The 24,770-nt window shown below is 57.4% G+C and overlaps 3 protein-coding genes across 3 annotated transcripts; 2 read left to right on the top strand and 1 right to left on the bottom strand.

Annotated features, from left to right (window-relative positions):
- The first annotated feature begins 269 nt into the window (after positions 1-269).
- Positions 270-2,622, top strand: LOC140701671 (cocaine- and amphetamine-regulated transcript protein). Its single transcript, XM_072977984.2, has 4 exons — positions 270-431; positions 911-994; positions 1,612-1,763; positions 2,469-2,622. Exons 1-3 carry the CDS (start codon positions 297-299, stop codon positions 1,717-1,719), a joined length of 327 nt encoding a protein of 108 aa, XP_072834085.2. The 5' UTR covers positions 270-296; the 3' UTR covers positions 1,720-1,763; positions 2,469-2,622.
- A 533-nt stretch (positions 2,623-3,155) lies between these two features.
- Positions 3,156-9,129, bottom strand: LOC110072704 (zona pellucida sperm-binding protein 4). The gene is made up of 12 exons (XM_020781253.3): positions 8,787-9,129; positions 7,971-8,092; positions 7,646-7,745; positions 6,630-6,785; positions 6,151-6,341; positions 5,894-5,991; positions 5,389-5,516; positions 4,929-5,118; positions 4,531-4,678; positions 4,188-4,275; positions 3,614-3,724; positions 3,156-3,371 (listed from the first exon to the last, which is right to left on the bottom strand). The coding sequence occupies exons 1-12, from the start codon at positions 8,974-8,976 to the stop codon at positions 3,208-3,210; spliced, it is 1,686 nt and encodes a 561-aa protein (XP_020636912.3). The 5' UTR covers positions 8,977-9,129; the 3' UTR covers positions 3,156-3,207.
- Positions 9,130-10,175: 1,046 nt separating this feature from the next.
- Positions 10,176-24,031, top strand: MAP1S (microtubule associated protein 1S). The gene is made up of 7 exons (XM_072977986.2): positions 10,176-10,372; positions 15,338-15,439; positions 16,566-16,648; positions 16,915-17,055; positions 17,263-20,422; positions 20,649-20,863; positions 21,229-24,031. The coding sequence occupies exons 1-7, from the start codon at positions 10,216-10,218 to the stop codon at positions 21,382-21,384; spliced, it is 4,014 nt and encodes a 1,337-aa protein (XP_072834087.2). The 5' UTR covers positions 10,176-10,215; the 3' UTR covers positions 21,385-24,031.
- Positions 24,032-24,770: the final 739 nt, after the last annotated feature.

The raw sequence follows: 24,770 nt of genomic DNA on the forward strand, positions 1-24,770 counted from the left end.
CCTGGCCATAGAGGTAATCCACGTCACTCGAGTCTTTGAAAAATTCATAGCCTCTTGGTTCCTGGGGAGGCATAAATGATTGCTGGGGTTGAGAGGGCTCAAGAACTCCCCCGACTCTCTAAATGTGGGCACGGCGGAAGCCCTAAGCCGTATATCCACCCACCCACCCACCCACCCGCCTGCCCCCACGCAGAACTTTCTACCAATGAGCCTCGGGGCAAAGCGTCTCTTGGGCAGGGGCGAAGCTGGTATAAGAGAGCCGTTTGGCTGGCCAGAGGGAGCCCGGCTTCAGCACCATGGCCAGCGCCAGGGTGCCTTCCCTCTGCTTCGGGTGCTGCCTGCTCTTACTCCTGGGAGCCTGTGAGGAATCGGCTCAGATCCGGGGTGGCGGGGCCAGCGCCCTCCAGGAAAGCCAAGAGGAAGAAGCCATGGTAAGAGGGCAGGCGGGTGGGTAGAGGTAGGCAGCTGTGGGTGTTTAAGTAAACCTCGGGGACTGGAGAGGCAAATGGTCTGTTCCTTCTTTCGCTTCAAAGGCGGGCCCGTTTTAGGGCCAGAGGGGAGGCAGCTGCCTCAGGTGGCAAGGTTTGGGTGTTGCACACCGTGGACGAGGGAGTGAGCTGTCCCAGTCTTTTTTGCGGTGTCTCTCTGGCACACACCCTTCCTCTTCTCTCTCTCGTGCCACATCGGAGACTTGCGGCTGCATGAAATATTACAGGTCGGAGACTCCCGGTCAGCACAGCCCCTGGGTGCGGGAAGCAGTGCGTGGCCAGCTTTCTGCCCGCAGCGACACCCATTGCCCTGCTCTGGCTGGCAGCCGCTCTCCCCGCGCGCTTGTCAGCTCTCAAAGCCCAGGATGTTCAGCCGGGCGCTGCCGGGCTCTCTGAGGTGACCCATGGCTCACCATTTGCAGCTTGGAGCCCTGCAGGATGTCTTGGAGAAGCTGAGGGACCGGTGCCTACCTGCCATCGAGAAGAAGCTGAGCTGGGTGCCTTCGGTAAGCCTGCAGGGATGGGAGAGAGCAGCAAACCCTGGCCCGTGCTTCGAACTCGCTGCTGGGCTTGAGGAACTGGGGGGCAGTGAGTAGTAAGAAAGACACACATCCCGGAGAGGCCTCAAAGGAGGGGGCAGTAGCTTTCCAGAGAGAAGTGCTTCTCCTTCCCACTTCCAGATTAAAATGCATTGCAATGCAATGGTGAAAAACTAATTTTTTTAGGGTTGGGGGGCCTAACTCTCCTGTAAGTCTCCAGGGAGTGGTTTTAGACTCAGAAGGTCCAGACTCAAGGCCTGGCTAGCCTTCGGTTGGGTGGTCAAATCGTTCCCTCTGGCTGACTTTTAAAGATTGTGAGCCAGTCCTCATCTTAGAACTGTAAAGCTGGAAGGGACCCTCAAGATCATCCAGTCCAGCCCCTGTCCAGGAGGCATGGTGGGGAATCAAACTCCCAACCTTGGGCTGCAGCCCAGAGACCTCGGCTCCTGAGCTCTCGAGCCGATAACCAGAAATGAAATGGACCAAAAAGTTGTATCCCCTAACCTCAGAGAATGGTAGCAGCAGGATCCCTCTGCTTCACCGTTCACAGAAAAAAACCTGATACTTCTTCCCTGCTTTTGCAGTGCGATGCTGGTGAACACTGTGCTGTGCGGAAGGGCTCCCGGATCGGCCGGCTCTGCAACTGCCCGCGGGGGATGTCCTGCAACCTATACATCCTGAAGTGCTTGTGAGGAAGACCTCGGGATGGGGGCCAGGAGGGGTTCCCGGAGGACAGGTGATGATGGGAAGCTCCCCTTTTGGGCAAAGGGAGGGGGTGGGTGGGTTCAAGAAGCCAAGCTGGTCCCTGGAGCGAAAGAGAAGCCCCATTGAACAGGCGGTGGGATCAAGGTTGGAGGTGCTTGTACCTAGATTTACTTCCAAATAGTGAAGATCTATAGATAGGACATGTTTGTGGCTTGATGGAGGGTGGGTGGGTGGGAGTAGCAGTCCCCCAAATCAAAAAATAAATCTAGTAAGACATCACGCGCACGAGACTTAGCCCACTGTGGTTGTACGACACCTATCTTTTATTTCTATGGTGCCCTGTCTCGTGTCCCAGTGTTTGGAAAGAGGTAGAGTATTTCAATAATTCAGCTAATACTGTATTTTTCCATGTATAAGACTATACTTTTGCCTAAAATCATTAGAATAAAAATTGATGGTCATCTTATACACGGAAGTAAGCTGAGGAGAGAACAAAAACAAGTGGAAGGGAAAGCAGGGATCAAAGAGATCCTGCAGGACTTTGATCCCTTTCCCTCTACACTTGCTTACTTTTGGGTTAGAAAAAAGGGGGGTGTCTTATACATGAGGGCGTCTTATACACTGAAAAATATGGTATTTTTTAAAGTCTAGAAGACTTAGCAGCAGGAGTAGCCAAACCTAGACCAGAGGGGACGTGGCACAGACCTCCCCTAACCGTCCCCTTGTCTCTTCCCAGGTGGAGGGAATGGCTCAGGTTTTCTTTCCTCCCTGGCCAAAAAACCTTTCCTTGGTCTCAAGATGTCTCCAGTGGGTGGCGGCCGAGGGTCGCTCGGATCCTTCAGCCCTCGGCGCACAAGACGCAAGGAGAGAAAATAAAAAAATAAAAAGAACCGGGCTGTGCTAGAGAGTGTTTGTTGAGGCTGAAACCGACGTGCTTGCTCAAAGCAGGAGGCAAGTGAGGGGACGAGAAGGGTCCTTTGGAACCAGACTTAGGACATTTTCCAGTCCCCAGGTAAAAGAGCGTCAAACCTCCCATTTAAAAATCAGATTGGTTGCCCTTTTGGAGTGGAAGCAGGGAGAGAATGAGAGGGGCCGGGAGCCCACCTGCAAGGGGGTCCCCTCTGACCCCTGTCTCAGGCCTATTTTCCTCTCTGGAGGGGCCAAAACCACCACCCCACCCCCCTCAGCAGCTGCTGGAGGAGGGAAAACCCCCAGCGTTCCTCAACATCACTGAGGCTGAATTCCCCCGGCCGGCAGCCCCTAAATGGCCAATACGGGAGGGGAGCACAGCCTCCTTTTCGTTAAGAAGCCAAAGCCGGTGACTTTGCAAACACGACGGCATGGAAGCTCCAGGGACCCAAACCCACGCCTGCCTCACACTTTTTAGTTCGACCTCTCCTCCCCACACAGAGACCCGCCACGTCCGAGAAAGCACAGAGGAGCCGCTTGCCTGGGATGGCCATCGTTTTATTTCCTTATGCGGAGGAAAGGGCCCGTCCCTCTCCCGGGCCGCCTCTCCCCCAACGCCTCTGAAGAACCACTGAGGCCATTGTCGCCACGGCCAGCAGGGCAACCACGCCGGCAACCAGCGACAAGGCGTCGTCCCACTGCATCCGGCCTTCCTGGAGCATCCCGGACCCTGTGTGTGTGGGGGGGCGACAATGGGGAGATAGCGGGAGAAGGGAGAGCAGGCTTGTGAGAGGACGGCGAACTCGGGAAGAGAATCCACTCACCCCCGTTTTGTGGATCTGTAGGGGGAGAGGTCTCTGCCCCACTCTGCCTGCATCAAGAGCGAGGGGCTTAGGAAACTGGGAAGAGAGAGAAGGGACGGCGGGGGTGGGGGGACATGCAGAGCAACAGATCTTCGCCTTGGCCCCTTACCTGAGGGAATCAACCCCTCCGCAGCTTGGTGAAAGAAGGCCACCGGCCCCCGGGAGGTGACGAGCATCCACCATTCCTCCGGCTGAGGGGAGCCCTCCGCTGATCTTCGGCCTGGATCCAGAGAAGGAGGAGAGAAGCGGTCCCGGATCGGGGTTCAGAAGATGACCCCAGTCACTGCTGAGGCTGGCATACCCGCCCACCCAACGCCATGGCAGGATATTTGACCTGGAGATCGGGTGGGACTGGGAGGGGGAGTCACACTCGGACAGCCAGCCATGCTGGGTACTGGCTGGACCCTTTTCTTCATCCCCCACCCCATTCAGTAGTGCCAATGGGAGGTGTAGCCCTTGAGCGGAAAGGGTTCTCCCCCCACCCACCCCCATTTTGGTTCTGAATGCAGACCTCCCCGGCCGTGGGATCATGCGAAAAGCGGTTCCCCCCCCCAAAAAAAAACCCGTCCCAGGGGAGGAGGAGAGGTCCAAGACGTTGAGGGAGGCCTGTCTTGAGCCTGTGGCCGGAGCAGCATCCTGACCAGTTCCCCCCCCTCCAAATAAATAAATGAAGAGAGATTCACTTCTCCACTGGGCGGTGGCATCACAGGGAAGGTGACAGCTTTCCTGCCCGGAAGGAACACAGGCCGAGGCGCTGCAGTGGAAGTACACCTGAAATTTGGAGAGAGAGAAAAGAGCTTGGGTTTAGGGGCAGAATCCATAACGCAGAATTACACCCCACTCTCCCCGATTCCCCTTGAGATTCAAGAGCAGGATCCGCTCCCAGGAGAAAGCGGGCACCTACGGCTGGCATCTCTCAGCGCGCTCCCCCAAGGCCATCCAGAAATCTCCCCCCACCCCGGGATTGCCACCTTGAGGACATCCCACTCCTGAGGGGACGAAGAGTCAAGACAGCAGCAATCCTACCGGCCCGGTGAGCATCCTCCGGGAGGCATCATCCACGAATGTGAAGGTGCTCACGACAAAGCGCTGATAGTGGGAAGGAAATGGCAGGCCCACGTCCGCCCCGACCGGCACTCGCCGGGTTTGGTAGTTGTCTCCTCTGTACGGGCACCTGGCAGGAAAATCGGGCAACTCAGGCGGTCCGCCGGGAACTCCACGACAAGGGGCCGCACAAGACATCTTTCTCAAGGATGAGGAGGAAACAAACATACAAAAACTCCCGCCAAGTTTCTAGCTCTCATGGCTGCCAAGGAATACCAGGAGAAAGGAGCGGCTAGCCAGTAACCCGTCTCCCGGCGCTCCAGACGTTTCGGGCTCAGTTCCCGAGCCAGCTTGGGGGGGGGGCGGTTGCCCCTGCTCACCCGGCCTCCAGAAGGGACCAGTCTGGTTTCTGCAGGGGGTTGGCGCTCGGGGTGGCCCAGCAGTCGTGAAGGAGCAAAACCAGGGCCGGATCCTCCCTCCCGAGCAGACGGACCTCGAGGTGGACGGGCTCCCGGAGGACTTTCACCACAGGGTAGTCGGCGTCGGCAAAATAGGAGGTGTACGTCTCATCTGGAGTTTTGGGAGGGAGGGAAAGAGGCCGTTTGGACCGGCCGAGGGCCCACTCCTGCGCCGGTCTGGCCGTTTGAACACCACCCCCCCTGTCATGGCCAGGATTGCACCCGGAGGAGCTCTGCAACAGGGTGTTCAGGAAAGTAAACCCAGGCTCTTGGAGGGAGGCCCCCAAAACAGAGCAAAGGATCCAGAACCAGAGAGGTTTGGCACCCAGAGGGTAGCTTCTGCTAGTCCGGGGTGGGGTGTGTTTGCCGGCCCTTCGCCCACCTTGAGCGATCCTCATCTCCAGGGTAAGGGGTCCTCGTTGGGCGACGGCCGCCGGAGGAGGGAGCGCGGCCACCTGGACACCAAGGGGCAGAGAGTCCTCCGCCGAGTAGCTGCAACGGACCGTCAGCCTGTGGGCAAGTGGGAGACGCACAGAGGGACGTGGGTGGGTTGGGGCTGAGCTCCGTCTCCCCCACCGACACTGCCCAGCCCCCCGTGTCGGGGAGGATTTTGAATGGATTTTGCAAGCTTCTTTTATCATAAGGTTGATTTTGAAAGAAACCCAAAAGAGGAAGGCATTTGGCCCCACGGTGAACAAAAGGAACCAAAGCCCATCGCTCTTCAAACGCAGCGAAGGAGGACAGAGAAGGAGTCACTCTTGAAAAGCAACTTTGCAGGCCCCGGCTGTTCTTGCATCCAAGCACTACCACCATCGGGGAGGGGGGTCCTGGAGGACTGCCCCCCCCGGCTTCCCCCTCCCTCCCTCTCACTCCTGGCCTATCATCACCTAAATTCGCTGTCGCGAGTGATGGATCCAGACTGAGAGATCATGACCTCCCTGTCGGCCAGTAGCTCGTTCTCGTACACGCGCTGGCTTCCCATTTCCTAGACAGGAAAAGAAGCATGCCGAGGCGTTTAGGTTCGGAGGGTCGCCGATACCAGGCGCCCGCTCCGGGTTTTAGCCCACCTGCGCTGGCTTAGGATCTCAAACAGTGGGGAGTTCAAGTCCAGCCACCACCCCCTTCCACCTTCCCTTCCCCTCACCTTGAAGGTCGTCCCACAGGCCGAGAGAGGGAACTGGAACAAGGTGAACATGGGGGTCCTGGAAATGGGGAGGCAACCCGCCTGTCCCTGGCTGCTCACGAGGTGCACCGAATCCAAGCGCAGGGGTGGGAAGGTCGCGTTCCGGGAGATGGCGACGGAAAAGCGGCCATCCGGGGTGCAGTGGGCGGTCACTGGGGGCCCGAGAGGACAGAGAAGGCAGGCAAGTGGGGAAACCCATCTCTCCAGCCTAAATGGGCCGTTTCTCTTCCCCCCCCCACCCCGTCCTCCATCATATTCTGGAAAGAGCATCCTATCAGGGTTGGAGTGCTGCCTTCGGGCTTGCGAGGGGCCTCCCCTTGGCCACTTTCTCTCTCCACCTGGCCCTCCAGACGTGTGGCTAGCCGGATGCTCCCTTTTTCCGGAGAGAGCGTGGCGGTTCATGCCCTCAAGGCCACGCTGGGTTCCCACCTTTGGCTCACCTTTGTGCGCGTAGTAGCAGGGGGCCAAGCGGTCCCGGGGGCTGTAGCAACATCCGAGCGCCTCGCACTCCGCCTGCGGGACGGTCCTAGACCGGCAAAGCAGCTTGTCGGCCGCCCGGACCCCCGAACACAGGCTGGGGCCGGGTTTGTCCAGGGCTGACGGAGAGAGAGAGAGAGAGGAAGGGGAAAAGCCCACGGAAGATGATTCAACAAGACCGATTCTTGGCCTGCTCCTGGCCCAGAGTTTGGGGGGAAAGGAGGAGGCGATCCTGGACCACAATCCCCCCAAATCCTCTGTCCGCCACGGTCCTGCTAGTTTGGAGCTTCTGGACGCTTCCCAATCTCTTGGTTTCTGAAGGTCCAAGAAGCTGAAGATAGAAGACCTGCCCCCAAAAGTCCTTATTCCGCTGGCGGCTTTTTCTTGACAGGTGTAATCCACCTGCTCAGGACCTTACAGGACATCCAAGAGTAACCCGAACCAGCACCAGCCTCCCTGTTCCCCAATTACCGGCGTCTCCCAGACCGGCAGAAGAGACCCACGTCCCCAGCGGCTGAAGAGCCACTAGGAGAGACGCCACGGTCGTCAAGCCGAACATAGTCGGGACAACATAATCCACCTTCCCCCTTCTAGCTTCAACGGGGGGAAGGAGGGAAGTGTGTGTGGGATCACCTTAACCCCTGCTGCAACCTCACTCCTTTGTGATATCAGAGCCCTCCTTTATGCCGGAGTCTGAGTCATTTAAAATCACCTCCTTTAGCATCTGGGACTAGCCAGGAAGGTCTTTTCCATCTCAAGACAGAAAGTGGCGAGTCAGAAATCCACGCCGGGGCAGGTTGATCCGGCCAAACCAGACCGAGGTGTCTTGTGGCCATGAGTTCCGCACACCCACGTCCGGCCACCAAGCGGCACACAGTCCAGCCAGAGGTTGAGAAACTCCTTTCCAAATGGGCTTCATTCAAGGGGGGGGGGTTCAGGGGGTGGACCTAAAAGCCTCCCAGGCCTCCTTGGTGCTTACCGAGAAGCGGTTCTGGGCACCTCAGCTCCTCTTTATAGGATGTCTTCCGTCCGTCAGCTCCGGGGCCTTCGATCTGGACGGTCGTCCGGTAGCTCCCGCCCTAGACCGCGGTGGAAGGACCGTGGCTGACCCATCGGCAGCCAAGCTCCCATCATGCCTTCCCCCATGCAAAAAAAAGAGGGGGGGTCTTCTCACCTCGGATGTAGGTCCTGGCAACCCGCCAATCACTTCTCACTGTGCCACCCCGCAGGGTTGTTGTCGAGAGCAGAGGAGCACGCCCTTTGGCTTCTCTCCTCAACAGTGAGGAGCGGGGGGAAGGTCATACCTGGGCTTTGACGTAACAGCCGCCCACAGCCGCTTTCACCACCATGGACCCGTCCGGATTGGGAGCGACCCACGTCCCGCAGGTGGAGTCATTCTTCAGGAGGTGTGGATCACCTCTGGCATCTTTTTTGGGGGGGAGGGGGGAACAGGGAAGAATCTGCGTCAAGTTGATTACAAATTTGTCCCCGGGCTTCAGCCTCAGGCGCTTGCTTCGGCTTCTAGTCCTTAGGGTTCAGGGCAATCCTACAACCCTCCTGCCAGGGAGGAAGCCCTGGTAAACTCAGCCACGCTCTCTGTCCAAGGCGGGTCTTTTTAAAGGATCCCAGTCTTCAGACACGGCCAAACCTCCCATCATCATCTCTCTCAAGCGGGGGATAGTCGCAAAGCCCGATGAGAATTTTCGGAGCATGGAGACCGCTCCCCCACGGCGTTGCTGGAAAAAAAACCTCTTTTCCAAACTCCCACCGCTTGGATTAAAGTTTCTTGGACTACAAATCCCAGAATCCTCTTCTCGTACTATAAATCTTTCCCCCCTGCTTTGAAATGAAACTTTTCTTTGGGGGGGGGGGAAATCCAGTGGGCTGTGGGGGGAGGACGGAGGGCAGTTACTGAGCATAATGAGTCAATTTTCCCATGTGGAAAAAAAACACACAATGCATAGGGCCCTGGCTATGGATGCGAAAGAAGCCACCACCTTTAAGATGAAAAGGAAGAAGTCTCAAAGAAGCAGGGCGAATCCTGGTTCTTCTTAACAGGATGTAGGATGATTAATGTTCTTCGCCACCCCCACCCCCCACCCTGGAGTTTCCCAACCTACCCAGCAATCTCACTGTGGATTTGGACGAGACCACTTTGGGCTCTGGGGTCAGGAGGAAATGGAGGCCGGTGTCCTCACAGCTGAGCAGAGATGCTTCCCAAAAAGGCCGGGAGGAAGAGGAGGAGGAGGAAGAGGAGCCGCCAAACCCCTGCAGCTGGACCCCCAGCATCACAAGGAGGAACCGCTGCATGCCCCTTGGAAAGGTGAAGCCAAACACTGGAGGGAAAGATGACTCCCTTCTTTTCCAGGACAAACACTCATCAGGCCCCTAGTCCTCAGGGTTTTTTTATTTATAGGCGGCCACAGAAAAGCAGATGGGGCTGCACCGACCTCCCTTAAACAGACAGAGGGCTTCTTTTCGGGAGAGCCCTTAAGAGGGAAGAGTTAGCCTCTGTTTGCAAGGGGAGTGAGCAGCTGGGGGGCCCTCCAGAGGCTCTGTCACTCCAGCTCCCATCATCCTTCTTCATGGGCTGTGCTGAATGGGGGGAATTCCTGTGAGCCAGTCTCTTTTGGATAAGGGGGGGGGGCTTAGGATTGAGGGGGGACACAGATCGGGCCAGGATCCGTGCCTGGTCCTCGTGGTGGCTTCCTTGAGAGTAAGCTCCATTCAGGCAGGTGGGGGGGTTACATCTGAATAATCTGGCACAGGATCACGTGGGGGTCACTGGGGAGAAGGCTTGGTTCAAGGTCTGTTTTGCAAAACCTTCCACAGGATCTCATCCTGCGTCCATCTAATTTCCTTGATGGTTGTTAACCGTTATTGGGGTTGTGGTGCCTCTTAAAATTCACACCCTCTGCCAGAGAACTTCCTCCTTCTTTTAGCGTCTTCTGGAGCCAGCACTCTGTACATGCCCAGTTTCCTCTTTACAGTCACCCCCTTCCATCCTTTATTCATAGAGAAGGGCTTTCTTGGTGGCCACTCTACAAGTGCAGAGGCCTTTTCAAGTCGTCCTTCAGTTTCCTTCAGGGAAAGTACTCTGCACATGCCTTTATTTCCAAAATCTCCCCATTTTTTTAAAATACCCCTTGGATGATTTTGCTGGTTCTCAGAGAAGTTCCCCGTTTTATATTCTAGCCTTCTCTCTTTATTATTATTGTTTTGTCCAGCAGGGAAAGACGGGGAGAAACGTGACTGCGCTTTGCACATGGTCAGGAAAACGCCCTTTCCGCCGACCCCCTCCTATTCTTAGCTTCTTCGACCACGTGCTTCATCCAGGGAAGAGATGCGCGCATGCTCAGTAGCGCCTCCTTCCTTCCCTCCTAACCAGAGCGCGGCAGGGCTGGCGCTATAGCCACGCCCTCTGCCCGCTTCCCTCCCTCCGCATTGGCCGACGGTGACGCGGTGGGGGCGTGGTCCGTTCGGGCGCGCCTTCAAAGCCCGGGCGGCGAGAGGGCGTGGCCAACGGACGCCTCGGAGGCGCCAACCAAGATGGCGGCTGCGGGAGGTGGCGGGAGCGTCGCGGGGACGGGGCTCGGGGAGCCACCCCTCCCCGCCGCCTCGGGCCGCTTCTCGCTGGTGGTGGTCTTCGGGCCCGGGGGCGGCCGGGCCGGGCTCCGGAGGGCGGTGCTGGGGGCCGTCAGAGCCGGTGAGGGGGGGCGAGGGGGGAGGGGACCGGAAGTGCGGGAAGGGAGGGGCCGGAAGTGGGGAGGGGGCCACATGGGGAGAGGGGGGGTCTATGCAAGGAAAGGCCGTGAAGAAGCTTTGGGGAAGTCGAGAGAAATTGGGGAACACGTGTGTTTGCATGCATGGTTGCCCGTGTGCATGCATAGATACGTGTCTCTGAATGGGTGCATTTCAAACACGCATATGTGTATAAGCAGGTATATGTGATGAATTTATATATTATATGTATGTGAAATTTGCATTCAAACACATATGTTCTCATACACACACACTCACGTGCACGTTTGCATAGCTAGGTAGGTCTGCTTTCAAGGCATAAAGCTGACCAAATCTGGAATGGTTACTAGGATGGTCGGGGGCTATAGGGTGTTGGATCCCAGCAATTGTATTTTTTCCACCTCCCCAAAATAAGTAAACTTTTTCCCCTTTGTGGTTTTTTACTTCTGAGCCCAGCATCCTTTTGATAGCCATTGAAGATTGTGGGAGTTGTAGTCCAAGGCAAAAGTAATTAATTCACCACTCCAAGCTCTGGGAGTTGAATATCCTTCTTCCCATTTGAAAGTTCCCAGGTTCTTTCTCTCCCCCTGCTTCCTGTTCTCTTCAGCCCTACTTGAACCTCCTTGGAACAGCTTTGTGAGGTAGGCTAAGGGAGGAAGAGAAAAGCAGAGACCTCTTCATGAGTAGGGGAAGCAAAGTTATGGGGGACAGTTTGTGGAGGATAAGTAAAGGGAATGCAAGGAGGGGAACCTTTTAGAATGGTGGGGGGCATTAAATAAGGAAAGGCCAGAGTGGGAACCTGCACAGGGATAGAAAACACAATCCCATTATGATCTTTTAATTAACTTAATAGTATAAGTTTGCTTTCAGGCCTAACCAAGATTGTCACTGAGCCACTTGCAATAGTCCCCAGCTCAGTGAATCACTTCCTTTGTTGTTTGAGTAAGACAGGAAAAGAAGTAGTAAGGCTGGCTGGGAATCGGTCTTTCTTAGTGATGAAACATTTTAGCAATCATTGAATATAAGTAACACACTGGCTGTTTTATATCACTGGTCCTTTAGATCAAGATAAGTGCAAATAAGGTGGTTCTCCTGGGGTCACCCTTGAGAATTGGTCCCTGTGGAAGGGAACTGGTTTTCAGATAAACAGGAATAGGGTCGCATGTTAAGTGGAATCAAAGTTGCCTAGGTGCATAAAATGGACAGGCGAATTCACCCGGGTCAGTGCGCCTCTCGTATCAACTGTCTGGGTTAAGCACTTCCCTTTGTACTGTAAACACAAAGAAATAGTAAAAATAAATGTAAACAATTGTTTGTTTGCATGTAGGGAAGGTAACCAGACCCTGACACTTAATAAAAGGTTCCTCCCCCCCAAGCAAACAAAGTGGTTGTAAGGAGTATCCTAAGAAGCCAAATGGTATTATAAAGAATATACTGTATTTAAAAAGAAGATTAACATTTCATTACTAAGGAATGAGGTAACCAACAGCAAGACAGTCTTGGAAATTCGTACGGCATGAAAAGATTGGACCGAAAAAAATGCAGACACATTTTCACTGTCCAACCTGTGCTCAGAACTGCTGCACAGAGTGGAACTTAATAATAACAATCTTAGAATGGCAGTGCTGGAAGGAACTCCTAAAGATCATCCAGGTCAGCCCTTGTCAAGAAGGCCCATTGGGGGATTCGAACTCCCAACCTCAGGCTCCACAGCCAGAGAACCTCAATCCCTGAGCGATCCAGCAGTTACCTACAGCACTTTCTTCCTAGGGTGTGAAGATGCTATTCCTTCCATGCCCAGAGGGTTAAAGTGACAGATTGGTGTGAGACACGGGGTGCAGGGTTTGTTAACAGTGTTAGCTTTAACAAGTTTGGGGGGGAGGTTTAATGTATTGTGCTGAGTGAGCTCCGGGTCTTGGTGGAGTCATTTATTTTTCTGCAGAAAAGATGACCTCAGACATTGGCCTCGATGCCAAGACAGCATCGCACGTCCACAAACCCCCGCTGAGAAAGAAGTGTATTGGAGGAAAGCAGAAACCGTCCTGTTTGATCAAAGAGGGGGGATGTGATGGGGAGTTTTTCTCCTGGGCTGCTTTGGTTCCGCATAGAATCAAGGGAGCGAGACGGCCACGATAGCGGGCGTCTTGATTTTCGTGTTAAGTTCCTCGTGGCGGACCAGCAGAAAATGATCCTACTCCACTTGGCCCTTGCCGGCCCCACCGTCGTGGCTGCGGGACCCGGCCTTAGCAGCTGCAGGATCCATCCCAGGGGAGGGGGCTGGCTTTGTTTTCCTGCACTCAGAATCCTGGTGCTTTTTGGTGGTTGGGCAGAGTGAGGGGGGGGGATCTCTGCTACCTCTTAAGAGCTCTCATGGGGCTGTTTCTGCCCCCCTTAAGAAAGTGGGAACCATTTCCCACTTCTGCTCCTCCCCTCCCCCCTGAGGAAACTGGGCGCAAGAGAGTCAAGAGGCCATCACTTGACTGGATTTGTTAGGGCAGCAGCTGCTCCTCAGCAGCTTCCCTGATTCACTGGCGCGTGATCCCCTCGCGCTGTGTGGTGTGTGGTTTTCCTGGAGCCCCCTCCCACGCCAAACATGGCCTTGGGCCCTGCTCCTTGGGCGCCAGCATCCTCCGGTCGCCAACCCCCCCTTTCTCCCCACTGCCTCCAGCCTCTCTGGCTGTCAGAGGGCCACAGAGAAGAAGGGTGGTATTCACCAGGGAGGAGGAAGGGGAAGGTGGCTTCAGATTTTGGCTTCTGCTCCAGTGACCCCCTCCTGCCTTTCCCCAGAAGGCAGCAAGTCCATGTGCGGGGGGGGGGGGAGGGAGAGGCTGTAGAGGGGCTGGGGGGGGTGACTCTCTCCTTCCGCCTTCCTCTCAACCTCATGTGGCTTGGAAGCCCTGGGGCAGGAGCTGGGGCTTCACACTTGGGGGTGGGGTGGAGTTGGTGCCAGCCTGTCCCATGGCTGCTTGGCCCAACCAGGAGTTGATTTTTGTGAAGGGCAAGACAGCCAAGGGTAGGGATGGGAATCTTCTTTGTTTTGGCATGAGGCAGAGTCTGCTTCTCCTCCTTTTTAATTGTTCTCCAGGAGTAAATTGCCTTTTGCTAATTGCTCAAGTGTCTGCTTTTGCATCCCCTCAGGGCCCCAGGGGAGGCTGAGCCACCCCTGCCTGATGCACCTGCCGCCAAGGTGTGCCTCTTCTGCTAGCAGCCTGGAGGAGGAGGAGGAGGGGAAGGACCGGTGCGCCACTTGCCTCGGCTTGCAGGCAGGGTGTGTGGTTTGCGCCTCACCTTCCCGAGTCTTTGGCAGCTCTCCGGCTGCACCTGATGTTAACGGGCCTCTCCTTCCCAGGGCAAAGCGGCTCTTGTGTCTTGGAGCGGCTGCCGGGTCAAGACCACAAATCCTGGCCCATCCACAGTGCCTTCCCCTCTTCCAGGAAAGCTCTGTGAGTCAGCTCTGTGGCATCAGGTGGCCCTCTGCCCCCAGCAGCTTGCGGCTCCCTCTGGATCAGCCCCCCCCCCCGAGAGCCAGGGATGAGGCGTTGATCCCGGAGTGGCCTCACGTCTCCGAATGAAAGTGAGGCTGCCTTGTCCTTCTGGGGACAGAGAGGATGATTTTGCATTAGCTCCCGTGTTTACGTAACTCGGCTTCCCAGCTCCGAGGGCGGTGGGCTGAGGCTAAGGCGCTGGATCTCCCCGTTTCTTGCCCTGCCGGCTGAAGGACCAGCCTCTTCTGCGTGGAGAGGCCCATTAATCAGCCTCGTCTCGGCTTTCGCCTCCCTCGGCCAGGACCTTTTCTGTTTCTGGACGGACTTCCTCTATCCAGACTCCAAACAGGAAACAGATGCAGGGGACTCTTCCCAACGTCAGCGTTTCTTTCCTTGTATTCTCGAAGGCTTTGATGATGGTAGTTGTGGGTTTTCCGGGCTGTTTGGCCGCGTTCTTAAACTTGTTCTTCCTAACGTTTCACCAGTCTCTGTGGCTGGCCTATTCAGAGGACAGGAGCCAGAACTCTGTCTGTGCTCTGTAGAGAGAGCCACAGCAGCCCAGAAACCAGCTGGCCTGTTTATTTTATTCAGGGCAAATCCTGCTTTTCCTCTGCTTAGAAGCCCACCTCAGCAGAAAGCAAGAACTCCGTCGACACCAGGGGGAAAAAGGCCTGGTGCCAAAAGAAGGCAGGATGCAGGAAAACCAGGAGATGGGCGGCCGGAGGGGGGGGGCTCCGAAGCTCCCTCTGGAAGGCCCTGGGTTTTGGCGCATCCGCAGAACCCACGTGCAGCACAGGGGTGTCCGTGTGTATATGTGGACTCACGGGCAGGAGCTGGAGTCCTCCCGGATCTCCTCCACGGATGCAGGCTGCGTTGCTGTTATGTAAGCCTGAAGGGCCGACTCGCAAGGCCCTCTCCTTCCCTCGTTCTCCGGGGAGAAGATCCAGCACACGGCTTTCCTAACGCGTTGCTGCTGCGTTGGTGCTCACCCCATGCTTTGCTTCCGCAGTTTCTTGAGAGAGCCGCAAAGTAGCGGGCGCCCTCCTTTACAGGGGTGGGGTGCAGTGACACCTCCCCCAGTTGAGATCCCTGGTTCCTAGGGGAGAAAACCCATGGAGGGAGGTGTTTCTGGGCGAAGGAAGGAAGGAATGGGAAGAACGTGGAAGCGGCTGTGGGGGCTTAACCTTGGGGGCCTTCAGCTCCTGTCCAGAGCTGGCCAGTGAAGCCCCTGGCAAGACACAGTGGAAAGCAGGCCTGGTGGGACAGAGTGGCCCACCCGTCAGGGCACAGTCAATGTCTGGGGGGGGGGAGCAGGCACCCCCGATGGAAGGGGCCAGAGAGTGGGCTGGAGGCCTCACCTTGACCTTGGTGGCCTGCTTCTCCCACACACACACTCTGGGCAGCCTCTGACCTCCTCCATCCTCTCTGTCTCTCTCTCTGGCCAGGCATCCAGTCTTGGGACATCGACCTCACGGCCTGCAACCTGGACCAGCAGCTGAAGCTCTTCGTCTCCCGCCACTCCGCCACCTTCTCAGATCTCGTGCGAGGTACAGCCGTCGGTGGGCGTGGGGTGGCGTGTGAGGCTCCTGCCCGGCTCCGCCCTCCCTGATCCAGAGGGAGAGCTCTGGGACAGGGCAGGAGATGCCGGGGCCCGCTGCGCCCGAGACCCGCTCCCCTCTCTCTCCCCCAAGCAGACGCCCATCAGCACGGCCCCCAGCAACCCTGGATGACTCCAGAGATTTGCACTGGCAGCCCTGGGATCTTTGAGAGTGACTGCTCTCATCTCCCTCCCGTCCCGCCAAGCCCTGCAGGGCCCGGCCACCTCTTCTCTGTGCTTCCCCGCGGAAGGCCAACTTTTTTTGTTTTGCCTTCGCTGGAGAGACAAAAGCTCCCGTTGTTGGGCCACCCTCAGTCAGCTGACGCCTGGGCTGGACAGAGGCAGCAGCAGCTGTTCTTCCCCAGGCGATGGGGGGGGGGAGAAAGCAGGCAGGCAGCTTCTTGGGCTCCAGCGGGCCAGCCCCCTCCCCTTCCTTGGCTGCCCGAGGCCAGGCTTCCTCCTTGAAGAACGTGTTGTGGCTTCCCCTACACACACACCCCACCTGGTCACCTGGCTGGTCCCATGGTAGTTGGCAAAGGGACTTCCTAGAGGCATGAGGGAGGGGGGCTTGGGCTTCCCCCCCACGCTCCCCTGCCTGATCCCCAGCCCCTTTTCCTAGAAGGCTGCCAGAGACCTTTTCTTTCACTTTCCTGGGCTTTGGGACTCTCCGGGCAGGACCTGTCTCCATGTACGGGCAGGGGCTTGATCCCCAGCAGCCCTGGCCAGAAACAGCCCCCCCCCTTGGGACTCCCCTGTCTGGATGAGGTCTCCCTTCGAGGCGGGTCATCAACCTTTCAACAAGTCTCCAGCACGTCTGGAGGCGAGCGACTGCGGCGAGAAGCCACCCGTTCAGGGATCGATTCCTCTGCTCCAAACGGCCCCTCAGGGCTTGTTTGAGCAGTGAAAGCCTTCTCGTCGGGCGGGAGCCCCTTTGCTTCTACGGTCGGTGCTGAAGCCCATAAGTTTGGTCCAAGGAACCTCTTCGGATTCTCAGGAGACAGAGGCTAAGGAAGGCTCCTCAGCGCCCAGACTCATCCCCTGTGTGTGGGTCTCTCTCTCTCTCTTGCTCTGGGCAGGTCAGCGGGCCCTCCACCATCGGGGGGATGTCCTGGAGACCCTGGTTTTGCTGAACCCATCGGACAAGTCCATCTGCGATGAGGTGAGACCCCCACCCCACCCCCAGGCTCAAGAGCCACAGCTTCCTCCCTGGGGTGGCAGTGCTTTGAAAGCGGGGTGCCCATTTCCTGCTGGAAGCATTCCTCTAACACCCAGAGGCAGGTGGTTGGGGCAGAGGCCTCGTGGACAGAGCTTGGCAGTAAGCGGGCCAGGTTCCCAACTGTGGCCCTTGGCTCTTGGGCAGTTGACTTTCTCTCCCCGTTTTCTCCCTTCCTTTATTTTTTCCTTCTCTTTTTCTCCCTCTCCCAGCTCCGCAACCTGATCACTGACCCCGCGCGGCACAAGCTGCTGATCTTGGCCGGCCCCTGCGTGGAGGAGACCGGGGAGCTGGTGCTCCAGACAGGCTCCTTCTCCTTGCGGGACTTCCTCCAGATCTTTGCCGACAAAGAGGTGAGAAAGACTGGCTTCCCTCCTGCCCGGAGCTGGCAGCTTCCAGCCGGCATGACTTGGAACACCTGCCCCCAGTGGAGAGGCAGAGGGGCTTTGAGTCTGTGGGGGCCACGTGCGGCTCATGATCTCAGGACCTGGACTCTGACTCCCTTTCTTTCTCTCTTACTTTTTCTTTCTCTCTGGCTTCCCTTTTGGCTCCGTCGCCAGGTGGGAGAGCTGCTCAGCTCCGCAGATCCAGCCGCCAAAACCAGCTTGACCGTGGCTTGCCCAGACTTCGGCGCCTGGAAGTCCCCCCAGCTGGCCCAGCACCACCTGCAGGATTTCATTGAGCTGCGCTTCAACCCGGGGGCTGTCCTTCCCGAGATGGAAGGGCTACAGGAGTTCCTGGAGTACCTCTCAGAGTCCCTGGACCCCCCATCCCCTTTCGACCTGCTGGAGCCCCCCAGCACCGTCGGCTTCCTGAAGCTCTCCCGCCCGTGCTGCTACATCTTCCCCGGTGGGCGGGGTGACTCAGCGTTCTTCGCCGTCAACGGTTTCAACATCTTGGTCAACGGGGGCTCCAACCCCCGCTCCTCCTTCTGGAAGCTGGTGCGCCATCTGGACCGTGTTGACGCCGTCCTGGTGACCCACGTGGGGACAGACAGCCTGCCGGGCATCAACAGCCTGCTGCAGCGGAAGCTGGCCGAGGTGGAGGAGGACGTCTCCTCCCAAGGCTCCCCGAGTGATGACTGGATGAAGAACCTCATCTCCCCCGAGCTGGGCGTCGTCTTCCTCAACGCCTCCGAGAAGCTGAAGGCCATCCAGGGGGACTCGGGGGTCCTGAAGAGCTGCGATGAGGCCAGCTTGGCCCTCCAGTACCTGGACCGGCTGGGTGTCAAGCCGAAGCCCCTCTTCAGGGAGGCCGGCCCGAAGGCAGAGCCCATCATCCTCTTCCAGAAGATGGGCGTGGGCCGCTTGGACTTGTACGTCCTCAACCCGGTGAAAGGCAGCAAGGAGCTAGAATTCCTGACCCAGCAGTGGTGCGGAAATGGGTACCCCAAGGGGCTGGAGATGCCTCTCCAGTGCCTGACCTCCGTCTGCGCCCTCTTGGTCTGGCACCCCGTCAGCCCCACCGAGAAGATCGTCCGGGTCTTGTTCCCCGGCTGCACCCCGCAGGGCAAGATCCTGGACGGGTTGGACAAAGTCAAGCACTTGGAGTTCCTCCGGTACCCGGTGGTCACCCAGAAGGACCTGGAGTCGCTCTCCTCCTCCTCCTCTTCCTCCTCCACCCCCCAGGCCAAGCAGAAGAGGGTCGGGAGCCAGGAGAGCCTCCGGTCGGGGTCTCGGCAGAGCCTTGTGGAGTCCAGCCTGCCCGTCTCGAAGGAGATGAAGGAGCCCAAGGCGGCCGGTGCTCGGGATAGGACCAAGGTCCCCGGTGAGGCTTCGTCCAAGGGGGGTGTCGAAGACGAGAAGGGCAGAGAGCCTCGCTCGAAGGCGGAGTCTGCTGTGGAGAAGCCCAAGCCGCTGAAGGAGAAGCCGCCGGTGAAGAAGGACGCGAAGAAGCTGGTGGCAAAGGAGGATCCTGTCCCGCAGGAGGAAGACGCGGCCCGGAAGGAGGGGAAGGCGGCCAGAAAGGAGGGGAAGGCCGACCCCTCCAAGAGGGAGACCCCAAAGCGCGAGGAGGCCAAAGGGGACGAGAAAGCAGCCAAGCTGCTTCCCTCTCGGAAGACCCCAAGCGGAGAGCCCCCCAAACGGCCCCCAAGCAAGATGGGTAGCTTCAAGAAGACCGTCCCCACTCCCAAGAAGGAGGGAGACAAGCCCAAAGCTAAGCTGTCCAAGGATGGGGCTCAGAAGATCTCTGGCGGCGCCAAGGGGGTCCCGTCGGAGGCCCTGCCCCAGAATGGGGTGCAGGGGAAGGGGGTGCCTTGTCAGGGACCCCAAGGCTGCCTCACCGCCACCGAGAAGGAGCTGGAGCCTTCGGCCCAGGAAGGTGCGGCTATCGCTGGGAACAGGCCTGCGCATCCCCAGAACGGCCCGGGAGCGGCCGCCAACCCGGAGAGCCCTCAGCCTTTCCGGCACCTGGAGGCCAGCTCCCCCCTTAAAGGCGTCTGCCCCCCTTCCCCGCTGGCCAAGACCCCGAAGAGCGACCGGAGCGTCCACCTGGAGCTGACCCCGACGGACCTGAACCCTTGCCTGGAAGGGGACGAAGCCTGCGGCGGGAGCTCGGAAGAGAAGACGCTGGAGATGATGTCCCCCGCCAGCTCCGCCTTGGCCAGCGCCGGGCACACCCCTTTCCACCTGTCTCCCGAGGGGGACGACGACGACGCCGTGATGGCAGAGGCCCCAGCCTCTCTCCTCGGCCCCTGGCGGTCAGAGGGCCCCGGCCCGCAGGCCTCCTGCGACAACTCCACGTCCTCCCAGGAGAAGCCTTCGGGGGGCTTCTCCCCCGGCCTGGTCCCGGACGCGTCCCTCACCCTCACCACCCCTTCCCTGCCGGCCGAGGTGGGCTCCCCGCACTCGACCGAGATGGACGAATCGCTTTCTATCTCCTTTGAGCAAGTCCTGCCCCCCGTCAGCGAATTCCCGCAGGAGGAGGCGGAGAACCTCCGGGCCGGAGAGGCAGAGGCGGCTGTGGGCAAAGCCGGGATGTCTCTCCCCCTCCGTCCTTGTCACCCACCCCCCGGCGCTCACCACCTGCCCCGGTCCGGCCGCCGTTCGGATTCCCCCCACGACGTGGACCTCTGCCTGGTGTCCCCCTGCGAGTTTGAGCACCCCAAGTCGGAGCGGTCCCCCTCGGTCCGCGGCAGCCCCCGAGACATGTCCAACAGCAGCGATTTCTCCCAGGAGCTGACCAAGCCCCTCGTCTACCCCCGGAAGGGACCCCGCAGCCGCCGGCCGCCCCCCGTCGCGGACGAGACGCCCCCCACCTCCTTCAGCGAGTCCCTGCCCACCCTGTCAGACTCAGAGGCTCCTCCCGCCATGGAGGAGTGCCCCTCCATCACGGCCGACGGTGGCCTGGACTCGGACGACGACCCGGAGACCCTGGCCCGGATCCGCGACCCCCTCCCGGCCGTCCTGAAGGACCCTTGCCCCCTCCCGGCCCAGCCGGGCATCTGCATGGTAGACCCTGAGAGAGAAGGGGGCCCCAAGGCCAAGCGGGCACCACCCCCTGCACGGGGGGGCTCTGCGCCCCCCAAGACCAGCGCCCCCAGCGGCCGGGCCAAGCCTTCCTCAGCCACCAGTGGGGGAGAGAAAGCCTGGGCCCCTGCCCTTGGCAGGAGCGACCCCTTCCCCTCCCGTGGGGGCGGCGGTGACAGCCGGGCCTCCATGGGTCAGCGAAGCACCAGCAGCCGGCCCCTATCTGGGGGCGGAAGGTTCTCTCCAGCAGGTAGGGAGGAGTTTCCTCTTCTCTTGAAATGGGTGTGTGTGAGAGAGAGACTTTTGGAAACAGAGCAACTGCCCCCCCCTTGCTCACAATGCCAGATATTGGGGGTAGGGGAGAGCGCTTCAAAAAAGGGGACAGGAGTCTCCACACTGTCTCTCTCTCTCTCTCTCTCTCTCGCATCTTCCTGTGCCCACAGCGGGTGCTTACTATGTCTCCTCCTCTCCCGCAGGCACCAAGCTGGGCCTTCCTCGCCTGCCAGTCTACCTGGAGCTGGCCTACATTCCCGGCTCGGCCAGCGCCCAGCAGGTGGACGAAGACTTTTTCCGCCATGTCCGCTCCCAGTGCTATGTCATCAGCGGCGAGGACCACCTCAAGGAGAGCGTCATGCGGAGCATCCTGGACGCCCTCTTGGCCGGGAAGCAGCAGTGGGGCCAGGACACCCAGGTGGGCACCTCTCTTGACATGACCCCTTCCCTCTGGGGTCATTGTTTGGGGGGGGTGTGCGTGGTGGGTGTCCTATCTTTCTGGCCTCTTGGCTCATCCCAGGGTGGTCTGATTCTTAGCACGGTGCAAAATCCACTTCCTGGAGTCCTGTTCTACAGATGTTGCTGCACCTCAGGTCCCATCCTCCTCGACTATGGGCCGGCCAGAAAAAGCAGGAGGGCCGCAAGGTGGCTGACAAACTCTGGTTTGTCTCCCAGCCCTGCAGCATCTTTCTTGGCAGCTGTTGACGGCTGGGTGGGGGTGCCTATTGTGGTTGGAGGCTTCTGACTCTTGTGCCCCCCTTTTTTTCTTTCCCCCTCCCTCAGGTGACCCTGATCCCCACCTTCGACTCGCTGGTCATGCACGAATGGTACACGGAGACCCTGGAGCGCCAGCAAGCGCTGGGCGTCACGGTGCTCGGCAGCAACAGCACGGTGGCCATGCAGGACGAAACCTTCCCGGCTTGCAAAGTGGAGTTCTGAGCTGGGGCTCCCCCCCCCCCCGCGGGGTGTGTGTGTGTTTGTGAGCCTGGAGAGGCGCTTTGGACTAGGGTTGGTTTGTGTGGGAGGGGACAGGTTGAAGGAGGGGGAGGGAGAAGGGGCGGCCCTGAGCCAACCTCACACCCCCTTCCTTCCTTCGCTTGCTCTCCAGCTGTTGGTAAAAAGGAAAGGCTCCCCTTTCCAGCTGTTGTGCCCTCTCTGAATGTCAGGAGAGAGAGAGAGAGATGTGGCACTTCCTGCCTCGCCTGGAGCCAGGATATCAAACCCGGCAAGTCTGTGACTTTTTTTTTGGGGGGGGGAGTTTGTTTAGTGTTGAAGCTCCGGCCACTGAAGGCACCCTCGCTGTTCTGTCTGGTTCGTTTTGCATGTTTATCCCCATTGCTTCTTAGTTCCCAGGTAAGCACAGAGGAAGGGAGGGGGCCTCCTGGAGGAGTCTATAAAAGCCCCCCCTGTCCCCCCCACCCAAGGAAAATTGCATGGTGCTCCCCTTGTAGGTTTACTGTCCCCCCCCCCCCCGAAAAGAGGCCTTCAGCATCTGGGGTTGCTTCCCTGGACCCTGAGTGATGAGTCCTTTTTGCTGTATGGCGCGCTCTGCAGTCCCAGCTGTTGACGTTCTGCTGGGGGTGTGTGGCAGTGGGGGGCAGTCCCCTCTCAAAACAGCCCACCTGGGGGGGTGCCCAGTTCGGCATGCAGTTTGGTTTTTCTGAAGTCTGCTGTCTCTTGCTGGGGGGGGGAGCGTTCTGGTCTTCCCCGCCTTCCCCTTGGACCTTGGTTGGGCCAAAAGACCATGTCCAGCAGCAGCCAAGCTCCTGGTTGTTCTTAAGCAGGGGTTTGGGGGGTCCTCGGAGTGTCATCCCCAAATCTGGGCCCCAGTGCAGCTTTTGAGAATTGGCTGGATGGGGGGATGAAAGGTCTGATTGCATTCCTGTGAATAAGGCTGAGGGTGCTTCCTTCCCTAAGAAGCCCTTCAGCCCCCCCCAATCTCGGAATGCTTTTTCTCCCTGGTTGGGGGCCTCTTTGCTCCCATTTCCCTGGGAGGGGGCCTGTGGCTCTTCCCCCCTCCAAATTGGGAGCTACAGCCTTAATGGCTGATTCCACCCCCACGCTTGTTTTGAACAGGCCCCACAGAGTTTGGTGGTTTCTTTCCTCTGGGGAGGGGGGCAGCTAAAAGACCCCCGACAGAACCACATGGAGGCAGCCTCTTCCGGAAGAACAAAACCTCTTTCCACCTTTCTTCTACCTCTTTTGCATTGGCAACTCTCAGCCGGGTGTGTGTCTGTCGTTCCGTCCCTGCGCTTTTAGTCCTCCCAAGGTGGCTTTACAGAAATCGGCCAAATGCACTCCCAAAATCTGGCTTCCTCTCCCCAGAACGTGTTCTCTGCTGCCTGCCCTCTGGTGTTGCTCTTTTTCCCCCTCCCTCCCCTCCGGAGTTGAAGGAAAAGTCCACCCCCTTGCAATGTGACACTAAACCTTTGTGTTCTGTTTTTGTTTAGGAGGAAGGAGGAAAAAAGTGTGCTGATACTTTTTTTTCTTAAATGTCTTATTTTGTATTTTTTTTGCTAAAAAAAAAGAGAAACCAAAACTGTTAACATATTGAAAGTTTGTTTTTTTTATTATTATTATTATTTATAGGAATAAACACACACCCCCTTTCCCCTTGTGTGGTGTTTACATTTCCCTGGCGAGGTCAGGGCCCAGAAGGGAAGTGGACGGGAGGTCAGAGCTTGGGCAAAAGTGGCTTTATTTTGAAGAATCATTCTGGGCCTTGTGATTTTTTTAAAAAGTAACTTTTCTAAGCTTGGTTGTGCCCAGCCCTCCTGCCCTTCTCGTTTTGCCCTGCCTCCCAAAATGGGATCAGCCCCCATGTTTAAGACTTCTGTGCTGTGTGTTTAGGAAAAGTACTTTTTTGGGGGGGAGAGAAGAATGTTTTTCACCACCTTTAGTGCTTTATATATATATTTTTTTTCTCCCGTGTTGGAAGGAACGTAGTTTCTCAAGAACCAGTGGAGCAGGGCACGAAAAGCAAGTCAACCCCCTCTCCCCTGGGGGGGTTTGTCTTCGGGGGGACAGAGTGGCTGAAACCTCTTTCTCTGCTCTTTCTCACCTCCCCCTCCCAACGATCGGGAAGAAAACGTTGTGTTCGTTGTAGCCGTTGACACTCTTGAACTGTGCGAAATGCTCACACCCTGTTGCGTGTACCCCTCACACAACACACCAAGGCACAACACTGTGTTGAAATTGTTATAAAAAGAGAAAACATTAAAAGAACTCAATAGCTCAGTGGACAGACCCGGCGTGTGGTTTTTGTCAGTTTGACGGCGGAAGCGCCTACCCCCCTTCTCATTTTGGGTGGAGTTGGGGTGTGGGTCCACCAGCAAGACCCTTCCGGAATTCCTATATATATTTGCATATTTAAGACTTCTGTGCTGTGTGGGAGTGAAGAGAGAGGAGAATATTCACAGTCTTTAGTGCAATAGATAGATGTTTACACACACACACATTATCCCGAGTTGGAAGCAACGCAGTTTCTCAAGAACCAGTGGGATTATATACATAAAGTATATACATGCATAAGTGTGTGTTTATATATGTATGCCGTGTTTAAGATTAAAAGAGTATTTTTAAAAGGTGTGTGTGTCCATGTGTATGTGTGTCTTAAACAGTACAGTATTTAAAATTTAAATACTGAAAGATTAAATCTTGGGCATCCTTCAGTCTCGAAAGACTATGGTAAACTGAAAGATTGTATGTATGTATGTATTTCTCTGTCTTTAAAGCATACAGAGTATTTTTAAATTTGAAACACAGCGTCTTAAAGCAACCACCCTGCTAAAAAGCTATTTTAAAAGGACCACAGGTGTGTGTGTGTGGGGTGGAGAAATAATGCCTGTAATGTTCAGCCCTTCATGGTAGCCTCAGGAGTGAGGGGAGGGTTTTTGGGAGGGAAAGCGTTGGCTACTCCCTCCAAAAATGCCAAGCTAGTGAAATCCGGCAAAGGAAGAGCTGCTTTGTTTCGCTCTCTTCTCCTCTCCCCCCCCCTTAAAAACCCTGCATCCCTTCCGCGAGAGGATGGCTTCCCAAGGATGCTCCAGCAGAGAGAATGGAGGGATGCAGTTGCCATGGCAACGGGTGCGCGGGAGCATCCTTGGTCCAGGCAGGGGAGGGCGCCCAAGCCTCCTCCCCCAGAGCAGAAAAGGGGGTGGGGGGCAGGCAAGCAGCCGCCCCTCTAGTCAAAGCAAAGCTTCCCCCCCCAGGGTGGGATTGGGGGGGAGAGAAAGAAGGGAGCCACTCGGGGTGGGGGGGGAGAGCAAAAAGCGGGTGGGGGGGTCCCTCTCCGGGATGGTGGCCTCGGGCGGCCCACCACCTTG

The sequence above is a fragment of the Pogona vitticeps genome, chromosome 7, assembly GCF_051106095.1.
Source record: "Pogona vitticeps strain Pit_001003342236 chromosome 7, PviZW2.1, whole genome shotgun sequence".
Classification (NCBI taxonomy): Eukaryota; Metazoa; Chordata; class Lepidosauria; order Squamata; family Agamidae; genus Pogona; species Pogona vitticeps.

Coding starts and splice junctions, on each gene's coding strand:
- LOC110072704 (XM_020781253.3), bottom strand. CDS start 8,976: ATGCAGCGGTTCCTCCTTGTGATGCTGGGGGTCCAGCTGCAGGGGTTT. Junction 5,517..5,893: donor ACTCGCGACAGCGAATTTAG/GTGATGATAGGC, acceptor ACTTGCCCACAG/GCTGACGGTCCGTTGCAGCT. Junction 3,372..3,613: donor GGAGGGGTTGATTCCCTCAG/GTAAGGGGCCAA, acceptor CCACACACACAG/GGTCCGGGATGCTCCAGGAA.
- LOC140701671 (XM_072977984.2), top strand. CDS start 297: ATGGCCAGCGCCAGGGTGCCTTCCCTCTGCTTCGGGTGCTGCCTGCTC. Junction 432..910: donor GCCAAGAGGAAGAAGCCATG/GTAAGAGGGCAG, acceptor CACCATTTGCAG/CTTGGAGCCCTGCAGGATGT. Junction 995..1,611: donor AGCTGAGCTGGGTGCCTTCG/GTAAGCCTGCAG, acceptor CTGCTTTTGCAG/TGCGATGCTGGTGAACACTG.
- MAP1S (XM_072977986.2), top strand. CDS start 10,216: ATGGCGGCTGCGGGAGGTGGCGGGAGCGTCGCGGGGACGGGGCTCGGG. Junction 10,373..15,337: donor GCTGGGGGCCGTCAGAGCCG/GTGAGGGGGGGC, acceptor CTCTCTGGCCAG/GCATCCAGTCTTGGGACATC. Junction 17,056..17,262: donor AGATCTTTGCCGACAAAGAG/GTGAGAAAGACT, acceptor CTCCGTCGCCAG/GTGGGAGAGCTGCTCAGCTC.